Source organism: Neolamprologus multifasciatus, chromosome 12, assembly GCF_963576455.1.
Source record: "Neolamprologus multifasciatus chromosome 12, fNeoMul1.2, whole genome shotgun sequence".
NCBI classification, from domain to species: domain Eukaryota; kingdom Metazoa; phylum Chordata; class Actinopteri; order Cichliformes; family Cichlidae; genus Neolamprologus; species Neolamprologus multifasciatus.
The window spans coordinates 30,325,004-30,339,564 of NC_140450.1; the positions used below are offsets into that span (position 1 = coordinate 30,325,004).

Genomic DNA, 14,561 nt, shown 5'->3' on the forward strand with positions numbered 1-14,561 from the left:
ACAGGGGACGTGAAGCTAAATACAAAAAAACACAAGGATCCTTCAAAATAAAACGGGAAACATAACGAGACCCAGACATGACTCGAACTAGACAAACAAAGAAAACTTGGACATGAAACATGACAGATAAACACACGAAGACTTAACACAGAAAACTTCACACAGGGATGAGACAAATGGGGAGCTTGATAAATCATGAATTAAAACTGTAACCTAGGCATGACAGAATGTAACTAGATAAACTGAAATGAAACTAGACTGAAAGGAATAACAAAAACATCAAGAAACTCAGAATGCTGGGTTACATGACCCAGGACCATGACACAAATCACAGGAGAACAGATTTATTTGTGTATTTCCTCCACAGGTTTCGAGCTGGTTTTAAACAAGCATTCCGCTGCTGCCCCTGCGTCCCTCAAGGCTCCTATGAAGGCCTCGAACTCAAGTCCACCCGCTATCTTCAGACCCAGACAAGTGTTTACAAGGCCAGCAGGATGGAGACTACCGTGTCTACTATTCTACAGGTTGGGGACGATGTAGAGCAGCCCAAGGTGAAAGTTATAGGAGGCCCAGCGCCTGGCGGGGCTGTGGTTGAGGCCAGACCACACAGCTCCTCCATGGACCTCACCTCAAATGGTTCATCATCCTGGAGTGTCTCCAAAACAGTATCAGAGATGTCGAGTTTCTACTCCAGTAGCAACCTGGAAGAATAGACTTCAAGTGCAGGCAGCATTTTGCTGGACAGCAGGAAAAGAATGTAAGTTGAGCGATCACGTTGCTGCTTTTGCCTGCGTGTGTTTATGAAAAGTACAGCAGGAATATGTGAGTTTGTCTGCCGGTGAATGTGAGTTTTTAATAAACACATTTCCAGTGTGTTTGCTGGAATGCCATGCTGGGAAATATTGTCCCTGTTCACAGAACTGTAGTTTCACTTAGTTATCCAATTCAGAGCTAATGGTCAGCTGGCATTTGTAGGATTTGCCAGGTGCCAGAATGGCTCGAGCTTCAACAACAAGAGCACATGTCAGTTTCAAAAAGCTAAACTGAAGCCGACGCTAGCGCCTCCATTGTTCACAGCTTCTGCATGTCACCCCAGTCATCTCAGGTTCACACATGCTCGATCACGCAGGCTGCGTGACTTCTCACAGTCTATTTTAGAGTGAAGCTGTCACGCGATGCCAATACACTGCTGTAAAAACGGCAGCTTCTCCTTTTAACAGAGGGGTTTTCTCCGAAGAGACAAAGTTTTGAAAAAAGTGAAGGCAAAATATTTTACACAGGAGTTCTCTAACAGACACTGAAACACAGGCAGATGTGGGATTTTAGTTCAAAGGGTCTCCCACAAGGGGAGATAAAAACTGTAATCAACAAATCTACTCTGAACTTGCCAGCTCTGTCTCACTGAGCAGGACTTCATGAGCAGTCCAACATGCAGAGCCAGCGCCTGTCTGATTGAAGAAGCGCTCAAAAGATCCTCTGCAGGTGTTGCTGAAAAGTTCTGGCAATCAGCATAAACACCAGCAGTGTAGGACTCCCCCGTCATCAAGCTACGCATTGACTTCAGCAGCTGGCAGCATCATTTCTGAAAAACAGAGGCGCTTCAGATGCTAAAGAGGCTTCTGTTTCAAAAGAAGGCAAACATTTAGCAAAAAACCCCACATGCCCAATATGAACCCTTAAATAACGTGAGCCCACCATTAATTCTGTTCAACACAAAGAAATGATCGAGTGCTGTGCAGAAAAGAAATGATCGAGTGTTCTGCAGAACCAGTACATTATTTTAGTTTGTTTAACATGCTCCTCCTCCATCAGATACATAACGCTTCATTGGTGAACTGAAAGACAGGCACTTCTTTCAGAGTGTAAAACATTTTTTTAAAAACCTTTTTTTAGCTGGCACCAACATAAAATGATCTTTTCAAGCAATTGTTCACCTTAAAATCAGATTTATTGGGCTTTCAGTTCTGGACATTCCCTGGGGTAATCCAGCAAACCACTTTAGTTTCACTTTGTCTGTTATGGTTTTTTATTTTCTTGTATATATATGTTAGCTTTATCGTTTTCTCCCTACACTGTTTTGGGCTGAATCTGGTACATTATATGGGTAGGCTCCATTGTTAAGATGGGCGAAGTGAACTTTAACTTCCTTTGCATGAGGTGTCACTGGACAGTTGTTTCAAATACTGTTTAAGCTGTCAGTCCAAAATGTAATCCAGCTACAACAAGACACAAGTTAGTATCAGGTTTAAAGTTCTTTGCAGACTTTTTGTCCTTGGATGTGATGTGCAGCTTGTTACCTGTGGCTCTTTAATGTGCAGTGATGTGCCTTGCTGCTTTTCATAATGTCTGAAACAAAACAAAAACACACTAAACAAAACCCAAAAAGACATAAAAACAAAATGTTCCTTTTCGATAAAGCATATAGTTAGGGCTCGATCAGGTGCATTATGTGGGTTTTGCACATTCAATCACCTTCTCCACTCACTATGTGTTTATACACCTCTCTCTGTATTTAATTATTAGTTATTATTCATCTCTGGCTCTCTTTGTCGTGTCTTCCCCCCTGACCTCTGATAATCGCGACAGATGGCCACTCCTCCCTGAGCCAGATTCTGCTAGAGGTTTCTTCCTGTTAAAAGGTTTTTCCTTTTTCCTTCCAAATAATGGGACGTTGTCAGGGTTTTCTTCATTTTTTTTCTTTTTTTCTTTTTGTATTATTGTAGGGTCATTACCTTATAATAAAAAGCACCTTGAGGGAACTGTTGTTGTGATGTGTCACTATATAAATAAAATTGAAATGAAAAGCCCACAGGGACAAACTGTCATTACCTCCTAAAGCAGTAAACACTCAAATGTCTACATACAACTGCTGTAATAACAAAATGCTGTGAGGTGCAAACCTATGGTGACACTGTTCTCACAGTAGAAAAACTGTAAATACTTTTAACAACTGTAATGAAATTTTAAGATGTTTTCTTGCTGCTATATCTGTGAAAGAATATCTGTATACAAATATCCTGCAGTGTGCTTAACAGCTAAATTCACAACAATTTACATATTTGCTGGATGCAGAGCGAACACACAGCCTCAGATACGCACATCCACAGCACTGCAGAGCTGTCACTTATCAGACAAGAACACACAAAGCAAGAAAGACTGAATCCATTTGAAGTATTTCAGTGATTTTTTAAAAAACTGAAAGTAAGTAAACAGTTTTTGCCATTTTTTTTTTTTACTTGCTTTGCACTGAGAATCAATTCACCGCTATCACATACTGAACACAGTGTGCAGCAGCAGCCCTTGGTTAAATATAGTTCCAAGATGGATATAGTTTTCAGTGTGTGCACACAACACATGCACACATGACAAGAGAGTGATCACCTGCTGACACCCATCAATGATTTCCATACAGACGCACAGACCGCTCACATGCTCCCCCCTGATTGTTGGTCTATTCTCGGCACACAAGGCCTGTTGTTATAAATTCCAGTGTCAGCTGACATGAAAGTGAGAAGCAGTTGTGAAGCAACATAAATACATTGGATTCAATAAATTCTATCGCTTTTTTCACTGCATCGTCTTGTTGACAGTGAACCATACAGCATTTAACATGGACATTGTGCACGAATAACAGACGGTCACATTCAGTGCGGGGAGGGAAAATGAAAGGCAAATACCAGACGTGTCATCACCCGAGTTAACATTCCAGTGTTTCACCGTGACAAAGCAGCTAGTAATAAACACAACATAGCTAGACAGGCGCATCGGTTGAAGTGCACTGTGCCACCTACCAATAGAAAGGAAAAAATAATATGCACATTTCCACGAGAGAAATCCCACGCCTGATTCTATCCTAGCCTGCTTTTTACATCAAACACAAAAACTGCAGTCGTGGTGCTTTCGATTGTACTCAGAACTCGGAAATTCTGCCTTCTGAATAGGAAGATGTAGGTAACACCAGACTGCAGATGAGCTGCATACAGAGCTGGACTGGGACAAAAAAATTGTCCCGGGCATTTTGGCTAGAGACCGGCCCACCATTATAGGAAAAATCATAAAGCCTTTGAATGAAAATAAACACTGTTGTGACAGAGATGTACACTGTTCTGATGGTATATATGTATCAATCTATCAATTGTTTGTTGTAAGACTCAGATAATTATTTTTTTAAAAGTGAGACATTTTAAATGAGAATTAGAAAATATTTCCTTGTGCCCCCCTTTCCCTTTTAATGCCCTACATGGACTTTGCTAGACCCGCCCCTGCACAGTTACCAGCTGTCAGCTACTTAGAAAAGGATCCTGGTGTTATTTGTCTCTCAGAAACAGTTCATAACTTCCCTTCAACTCATTCATGTCACCTAAAAGGTAAACCTGTTTTTCCATCACAGCTCTGATGATTCAGTAAGGACATCTCCTGGTTTCATCTTCATGTTTCCCTCTCACCACATATCCAAAACGATATCATGACCAGCAGGTTTACAGCTGTGGCTCCAGCAAACATCAGCTGATACTAGAAATTAATATTAAATAAATTCTAACAACAGCTGATCAAGCTTAAAAGTTCTGCTGTTGTTTAGCGCGACATCTGCTGGTTTCCTCTTTCTGGCGCAAAGTGGGCGATAAATAAACAAGAGAGAAAAGCCGATCAGCTGATCATTGATCAGTTTCATGATTGAAGTAGAAACAGTAGAGGGAGGGTGAGAGAAGAAGAGGCAGCTGTGCAGCGTAAACACAGAATAACTCCACCTTTGTGTCTTTTTCATTGTAGCTGAAGTCCGGGACAAATCAGTCGTTATGCTAGCTAGCACGCAGTACGAAAAAGTCAGCACAACGAAAATAAACTCCACCTAAACTTGGTTCATATCTGACCCAGAGAGACTGCAGGTCATAACTTCTTACCTGAAGTTCAGTTCACCTGACACTCTCGGACCAGTGGCCGCTTCGGGTCTCTCCTCTTGCCTCCCTTTTCCTTCATCCACCTGCTGGCCTCCAACACATGCTAATGTTATTGAATCTGTGGAAGCTCCGCGATAGCCACCACACGAAGTAACGAATAACGAGCCTATCTAAATCCCAGTAACGAGTAACGTGTTCCCGGTTTTGGCATAATAACTAGTTACCGTGCTCATTACCACAATAATAACGTAGTTACTGTAACGCGTTACTTAATAACGCGTTAGTCCCAACACTGCTGGTGAGGTACTCACATTCACACCTACACGCCATTTAGAATCACCAGTTACCCTAACAAGGATAAATTTAGACTGTGGTGGTGGTGATGGGGTTCAACACAGGTGCAGGATGTATTATTCTTATTTTATAAAAGTGCTGTTGTACCATTCAAAGATGGTACAATAATTCAACTTACCGCCAGCTCTGACAGCAGATATGTAACCAAGCAACAGAAACCAGGTGTGACCATATTCTGCACTGAATAGGAAGGTTAGGACGGAAGAAACCCAGGCTTCAGCCGCTAGCACTGCTAAGATTAGCCGAACTAATCTGAGCCTGTGTGTGCTCAAGTCAAGTCAGTGACATTTGAAACACAATTTCACATTGTTCCTAAAATACAGACAAAATATTTGTTTGGCCAATTATTAACCCTTTAAGACCTACCATAGAACCAAGTCCGCCAGAGCTTATATTATATTTTTACATGCTGTAGTGCCATTTTTGGGAGCATTTCAAGTTGATATACATCAATACAACCATTATAGTCCAAATTTTAATAATATGTACGCATTAAGTGCATAGTAATTACATAAATTGCAAAAAAGTGCAATAAACTACAAAAAAATTGAAAATCGTTTTTGTTTTTTTAACATATATTTCTAGTTAGAGAAATTTAAGAGGCTTATCCCTCAAAACTGTAAATACAAAAAAGTTGCACAAAATTGTTTACTACCACAGGAAATTTATTTTAAGTGTCTTCATAGTTTTATTTTTGAAGTACACCAATTTTTATATACTGCAGGAAAAATGAAAAAAATATTATAATGCAAATTTGCAAAAAAAAAAAACAGCATATGCATCAAAATAAACTATTTCCAGCAGTGCAACATGAGTCCTAAGCATCCCAGAAATGACACAGAAAGTCATAAAGTCAAATATAACTTTTAAAAACACAACTATAGGCTCATAAGGCCCTGATAGTAAAAAACTACATTTCCGCAAAATGATGTCACTTCCGGTTTGGGGCACGTCATGGCGGACATACGATAGTTCACGCTGATGGGAAGTGTTATAATCAGCTGATAGGATCGGCAAAGCGTGTTTTTGGAATATTATGTTTTTGTTGCTGCAACTGCTTTTTATGCAGTTTTTGCAAAGCTATATGCGGAAGGAAACCGTGACCTAGGACAAGCTGATGGCATAAGAAGTAAGTACAACTCCTCCAGTTTCATATGCAAAAAAAATGATTGCGCTAGCTTACGTGGTTGCAGTGCTACTGGGATTTAAAAATCGTTATGCAAAACAGAGCATGCCGCTCAGACCGGCTTTAAAGGGTTAATGTCCTAGATTTAAAATGTGCCCGGTTTCCTGTCTTTTAGACTAGGCGTCATTTCTCTCATTTAAATAACTGTTTATTTAGTTGCTGGGAACATTTCTACTGCTAACTGCTTCATCGTGCTGCCCAAAGATGGATGATCTCTAATACGTGAAAGAATTCATTATAAAACATATACATTTACATGTCATTGTTACTTACAGCTTGCCATATACAGTGGCTTGCAAAAGTATTCGGCCCCCTTGAACTTTTCCACATTTTGTCACATTACAGCCACAAACATGAATCCATTTTTTTGGAATTCCACGTGAAAGACCAACACAAAGTGGTGTACACGTGAGAAGTGGAACGAAAATCATACATGATTCCAAACATTTTTTACAAATAAATAACTGCAAAGTGGGGTGTGTGTAATTATTCAGCCCTATGAGTCAATACTCTGTAGAACCACCTTTTGCTGCAATTACAGCTGCTAGTCTTTTAGAGTCTGTCTCTACCAGCTTTGCACATCTAGAGACTGAAATTCTTGCCCATTCTTCTTTGCAAAACAGCTCCAGCTCAGTCAGATTAGATGGACAGTGTTTGTGAACAGCAATTTTCAGATCTTGCCACAGATTCTCTGGAAATTGCAATAACTACAATTTGCAGCTGCATCACCAGGGCAAGTATTGTGTTTCTCTGTTGAGTCAACTAAAGTAACGAATTCATTTCAATTCAGTTCAGATTTATTTATATAGCAACCTCTGACAGCCATCTGCTGCATCTAGTTGGGGGGGAGGAAAGGAAGACAGGACAAAAGAGAATTGGAAAGCTGTGTAAAATGTCAAATATATTCAATAGTTTAAACACTTATTCTACTTGCCTTTATTGCCTGAAAATTTGTTTTGAATTAGATGACAGCAACATATTTTTTTTAAAATAAAGTTGGGATGATGGCAACAAAAGGTTGAAAAGATAAGCAGTGTGAAAATCAGCCAGAGGAATATTTTGCAACTAATTAGGTTAATTGACAGCAAGTCAGTAACATGACAGAAGTAAAGATGCACACAGGTTCACCAGTCTGCAAAACAACTGTGGAACAATTTCAGAATAATGTTCTTCAATGTAAAGCTGTGAAGACTTTGATTATCTCATCATCTACAGTACATAATATCATCAACAGAGTCTGAGAATCTGAAGAAATATCTGTGTGCAATGGTCAAGGCCAGAAATCAGCGTTATATGATCTCTGGGACTTTTCTCATGCAAAATAGAAGTCAAACGTGAACATGATCCCTGCTGTTCTCATAGACAGCAGTGTGTGTCATTTAAATTGGCCAAGCATAAAACTTCAACATATTGAAATGTCCATCCATCCACTTCCACTTATCCTTTTCAGGGTCAGGGGGCGCTGGAGCCTATCCCAGCTGTCATAGGGCGAGAGGCAGGGTACACCCTGGACAGGTCGCCAGTCTGTCGCAGGGCCAACACACAGGGACAGGCAACCATTCGCACATTCACACCTAGTGACAATTTGGATTATCCAATTAACCTATCCCCACAAGCTGCATGTCTTTGGACGGTGGGAGGAAGCCAGAGTACCCGGAGGGAACCCACGCAAACACGGGGAGAACATGCAAACTCCACACAGAAAGACCCCGGCCTGATGTTGGAATTGAACTCAGGACCTTCTTGCTGTGCGGCAACAGTGCTAACCACCATGCCACCGTGCTGCTATCATATTGAAATGTCTCACGTGTCTCACTCTCATGTAATTGGCTTTCCTTACATTATGAGATACTAGCAGCTGCGAAATAAATTCACCTTGAGAATTAAAGTGTTTCAAGTTTAAAGAATGATGTAATCCAGCACAAGACATATATACATACAGTGTCTAGTGTGTCTAGTATGTTAAAGAGTGCACTACAGCAGCGGTCCCCAACCCCCCGGGCCATCCGGTACCGGGCTGTGAGAGTTGAGGCTCAGGTGTGAAATTTTTGGTTTTCAGGGACTTTAGCGTTAACTCGATTTTCCTGGATCTTTTCCCGTGTTGTAGTTGTGTGTCTTATTTGAAAGAAATATTTATGCGTTACCATAGCGACCAGAGAGCATTAAGGGGCAGAGAGGAGGATGTTGCTCTCAGTGTTGTTGGTGCATTTCAGGAGGACGCTGCTAATAAAGTTACACAATTACACAGTGAATTCACATTTATTCTTATATCAGGTTGTATCTTTTTATTTTGTTGTATTTATCCGCGACACCTCAAAGGCCGGTCCGTGAAAATATTGTCTAACATTAAACCGGTCCGTGGCGCAAAAAAGGTTGGGGACCGCTGCACTACAGCACTGCTAACATGTAGGCAACATCTGATGACATGAGATTCACAGTGAACAGTGAAATCTTTATTCATTCAACTTCTGCACAGAGGTTCATAACGTCATATTTTCACACTCATCAGCACCAACATCTGAGGTGAACATGTGGAAAATGTAAAGCTAATTTTTTAAAAAAAAACTTGTGAAATAACCCCAAATGCCACATGCTATCATAAAAGTTTAATGAAATGTGTGTTTTAGTATTCTGGTAGCAGTGGTGTATTGTCAGTCCGAAGAGCATAGTCACATTTCAGGAGCAGAACCTCAAACAGACTTAGCCAGGAGTGAATGAGAGCATGATGGCTGATGTTATTTGATGATAGTAACCTGATTACCTTATAAACAAGACCTGCACCCTTGATTTGTGCTGCCCTAGTTGGATGATTTGGAGTGAGTGAAGTGAGCAGAAAATGTTCCTTAGCTAAAATACTGGAAGCAAATGAGCTCATTCAGTAAGTGATCAAGTCTGCAACTCAGATTCTTACTGTGTTTACAAATGAGGACCATCTCAAGGACAGGAGGAATAGATACTCCATCAATATTAATATGTATATCAGTATTTTGCTAAATATTGGGCATGATAAGACATCACATGTTGTTTTTATGTAGTGGTAGGTGCACATAGCCAGACCAAGGGGTACTTAGACTGGTTAGCAAAATCCCATAGACTGCAGGTTTCACCTCTCAGACATGGAGTCTACTTACATCTTTCATATACAGTCTACAGAAGTGCACCACTTGCACAAAGTGGTTACAGCCTGTGGCTACAGTTAGCGTGTCCCTACTGGAGTCTCACTATTGGAAAATAAACCAATTAGCAACAGTTGCTCATAACCTTTAATACAAACTGACCCCCTGTGACTTGTCTGTGAGCTGCGGGCAGTTCGTTTCAAGAGTGATTTGTGAGGCTATTTTGTTTTATCTGAAGAGGCAAAACAACACAGAGTAAAAGTCCCGAGCAGAGAATGTGTCTTTTATGTGTAACAGAAGTGTGCTTGTTTATTTATTAGTTTAATTTTCCTGCAACCGCCTTGTGATCTTTTAATCTTTTGTCTCCCTTGCAAGGGGACCGAAACGTGAAGAGGTAATCTCCGCATGCTCCTGCTGAAATTTGATTTTCTAACAGAGACGGCCTTCTCCAGAGAAGTTTCAAAGATAAGTTAGATTCAGTTTATGTTGTGCTAGGCGTTTCAGGCTATAAATGCAAGATCTTCACGAGGACAGTGGTGCAAACATTTGGAAGGATTGTCTGAGGTCCATTTGATTTGGCTGTTTACTGAATTACTATCCAATATTTTTTCCCTTTTGTTTTTTAGTGCAGAGAACTGTCTTAGTTGTAGGCAGAGGATCCCATTCAGTTGTGCAAACTTGGTTTAACTAACGATGTAAAAATGAAAACTAATTTAAAATCCCAAGCAAGCCTTCCAAACACAATTATGGGGCAAATCACAGATCTAATAGGATGCAAGAAATCCATAGTATCCATTATAATGTGGCATTAGCTGTCTGAGCCAGAGAGGCATGCAGGAGTGAGCACTGGGAGGCTGCACTTCAAAACCCATCTTATCATCTCATCATCATCATCATCAACATCTTTTATTTATTTATATTTCATTTGACTGCAGTGCCCTAATCATAAGCACAGAGCCAGAAATAATCCACAGTGTGTCCTGAATGCAGAGTACGCTCCCTGATCCGCCTCTCACTTGGACAGGTCAAGTGGAGTGGGTGAACGAGAGGCCGGGGCTTTAATGAATGTGTAATCAACTTTGTTCAGTGAGCGCTCCTTAAACGAGCGCGCCGCAGTGTCTCTTTCAGCACACACTCAGAGCTCTCACGCAGCCATTGCTGATGAGAGCTGTAGCGATGGAGACAAAAAGATGCCTGCTTGTTGCTGAGGAGAGGCGCCTGGCAGGCTACACGGTAGGGTGAATGTTCTCATCAGCACCATCTCTACCTGTGTTTCTAACCATCCCTCACTCTCCAATCATGCTAATTACAGCTACTATCTAAACACAGACAGACACACATACTTTACAATGCAAATGCTTGTGGGACTCCTCACTTAATGGGGGGAATAAAATAAAAAGAGTGACATGTGTGTATGCTCAAGTGTGTTTGCTCATGAAGGTGGGAGCAGATTGGTGTACTTATCAGTGATCAAAGTGGTTTTGGGGGGTTTACATACAAGAAGCCTTACATTTACATACATATATATATATATATATATATATATATATATATATATATATATATATATTAATCACAGTGCACTTCATTATGATGAATCTTATCTGTAAGAATGTTTGCACAACCAGGGGAAATTAGATCATAGTGGCAGGTGTGCCTGAATAAAAGAAGAAATCATCACATCTGGAAGTAAAACTTCAGTGACCGCCTCTGCAGTGTCACTGTTGAGACGCTTATTGCTGCTTTGAATTTTAGAGTTTTTCTCATATTGTACAAATGCCAACCTCTCCAGTGGTCTCTTTTGTGAATCTCCTTTTCAATGTGACACTTCGAGTACGAGCTGTAAAGAGAACTCTCCTTAAACCATGGCATAGTGATATCTCTGTGTGTGTTGTGTTGTAAAGTCATTTAACGCACCACAAAATGTACAGCGGAGCATTACAGCCGCATATGTTGTTGAACTGTGTCCGTGGAGGAGATGTGACTCTGGGGAAAGATGTGCTCTGTGTGTTACAGAACCAGTGCCTGTTACAATATAAATGGTCACATATCTTTCCCGTGGTTAAAAAAAAAAAAAAAGAGAAGCCAGGCTGTGTCTGAGAACTTATATCACCACTTTTGTGTAGCTACAACATTGGTGAAATTTTGTTGAAGCCTGCGTGAGCCTTGTGCTGCTAAGTGTTCAGAGAGAGACAGACAACCATGCACATCGGATCCACATCTACACCAAATTCAGAGCCTCATTTAAGTTAAACTGTACATTGTTTTTTACCAGTTTTTCCAGCATTTATTTTTTCTGACAAACAAAAGAGTTTGAGGCTAGCCACGTGTCCCACACAGCATGGCAAAGAAGGATTAACACATTGTTGATGATGGCCTTTTTCTGATGAGCTGACATGACGAAACATATAGCACAGCATCATGCTTTAAACTCCTGACTCAGTTTTACTTTGAGGGCAATTACATTCACATCCAATCAACTGAGAACTTTTGGCTTTTAGCTATTTGAATCACCCTCACCCTAAAGGGTACAAAACTACAATGTCTACTGCTACCCAGGGTTTTTCTTTTAGTCTTCAAATTGCCTTAAAGCTGAAGGTCAGCGTTTTAGCATTAAATATAGAGCTAACTGCACAGTGTGTGTGGAAAAAATACCTGATCCGGTATTTTTGGTCATATGTGACTGAAAATTGCACTTTTAACTGAGACATGCATTTGAAAAGTACAGTGAGTAGTGATATAGCACTTTTCAGACACAGCCACACTGTGTTGGTGTTTCCATCATGGTTTCACTACTAAAAAAGACAGAAAACAAGTGTTTATCTTTTGTATGTGTTTTCAGTGCGAGTACTGATAAGGTGACTGTGTATCTGTTACTGCCTAGTTTTAACTACCTTATGTTTGGTTACATTTAACGTGTAATGTGCAGTAGGTGTTTTAAATCTGTGGTTTTGCCTAAATTTTGGTGTAAATCTTTGATGTAAAGGGATGATTAAAGAATAATTTACAAGTCATCGGGAATTTGTGCTCATTTCAAGCAGAACAATGTGTAACTATATATATATGTGTGTGTGTGTGTGTGTGTGTGTGTGTGTGTGTCTTGACCTTCACTATGACAGCTTACAGATAAGACAGAGAGAGGAGGACAAAGAAGAAGAATTAGAAGCAGCAGAAACAGCAGGCTTAGTGTGCTGTTGATGTCAGATAAAAACATGTCAGGTGCTGCACTGGACCTTTAGCAATAGCACACTGCATGCATAATAAATCTCAGCTGAACTTTTGACCAGTAGCACTACCAATGCTAATAATAACAGGATCAAGAGATTCCCTGTCATGCATATGAGGCTGCAACATTAAATCTTATTATATAGTACGTAAGAAACCAATCCAGGGGAATTTCCATAGGTTTTATGAATTGAATTGAATTGATTGATATACCTTTATTAGTCCCACAAGGGGAAATTTCTGGGGGAAATTTCAAGGGGAAATGGCTTTTCCTACTGATAAAGACCTTTCCTCCATGGCCTTCATATTAATTGGAGATTATGTATCGGAATTTCAGGAGCAGGACCACGCCTCCTTCCGGTCTATATAGGTTCCCCCAAGTTCTGCAAGCTGTTCATTCTCGTTTACGTGCCCCTCCCTCCCTCCTTCTTCTCAATTCTTTAACGTCTTCATTTCTATTTAGTGCATGGGGATCTGCCAGGCCCGGGAGCCTTCGAGGCCTTCCCCAAACCGCAGCTCAATTCATGTCAAAGCATTCACTTTTACCTACTAAAATGCTGTCAAACCTAAAATGAGGACGTGGGCCCAGCTGGTGAAATACAAGTATTAGATAAATGACAGAAATTTTATTCTTTTTTTAAAATTTACATTACAATTTAAAAAAAAAAAAGAAAAAGAAATTAGACATTTTCTGTGAATTAACAAAAACCTAGACAATGATGTGGAAGTTTACAAACTTCCACATCAAACTTCCTGTGAAGCCACTCATTTCACACTGGATCAAATAAAAAATATTTCTATTTTGTAAATCTTGGCTTGTTATGTTTCAAAGTGGAGGTTTATCCAAGGTTTGCTCATTGGTTAATGACACAGGCAAGTCTCTAGCAAGCAAGTAAGCAAGCAGCTTCAGTCAGATCCACCCTTTCCATCCCGTGTTATCATATCCAGTTTTTTAAACCAACATAGTAACATTGAATCTACTAATCAGGTCTTCATGATAGTTATGTCCACCTCTACTGTTTATGGGATTATTCATAAATTATACCCATCAAAATTAACTCAGGGTATAAGACTATATCGATCTAGACGCAGACAGCAACCTCAGTTCAGATTTTGTATGTATAAGAGCTGTTTGCAGAGTTACAGAAACTATCACTCTGAAGGGAATTGGGAGAGAGAGTGAGAGTGAGACAGAGTAAGTGAGAGAGAAAAGGATGCTGAGGACACAGTGAAAATTTCTGTACTTATTTTATTGTTGAATACCAGGTTGCTCAGTATACAACCTCTACTGGTGATCTGCTAGTTCTGGGATCTGTGTGAATAGTGATTGTTTTCCTTGGAGTAATAAAATAGTAAGAAGCACTGTTTCCACTAGCTGCTACCATCTTCTCCTATCTCTGCTCCTCTTCACTACACTTACTGGATTGCCATTTTCCCCCTCAGCAGCTACTTAAGGACAAGACAGCAGTTTTCACCCAATCACTATCTTGTGATGAATAGTTTTCTTTCCCACACCAAGCACTTGGACGAATGTCCACTCTCACCCTCTAGACTTGCTCACATTATCCTTAATGATCAGGACTGAATTACGCATCAGTTTCTCTCAGCATCTCAACTCCTCTTTAAAGGCATGTGCTCGCTTTCAGGCACACATGCACTGTTGGAAAGCTTTCTTGCAGAGCGAGATCAAGTCGATGAATTATGCATTTTGTGGCTTCACTGAGGAAGTCATCCTGTCACATTATGCATTTATTTTCTTAACACAGTATTTTTCACAAAGGC

The 14,561-nt window shown here is 40.3% G+C and overlaps 1 protein-coding gene across 1 annotated transcript in view; it reads left to right on the top strand.

Moving 5' to 3' along the window:
- The window catches only part of tacr1a (tachykinin receptor 1a), a 52,881-nt gene extending 41,960 nt beyond the window's left edge, over positions 1–10,921 (top strand). The window contains exon 5 of the mRNA XM_085181117.1: positions 368–10,921. Within this exon, the coding sequence (XP_085037243.1) occupies positions 368–713 (346 nt within the window). The 3' untranslated portion in view covers positions 714–10,921. The remainder of the gene's footprint in view (positions 1–367) is intronic.
- The last annotated feature ends 3,640 nt before the right edge of the window (positions 10,922–14,561 follow it).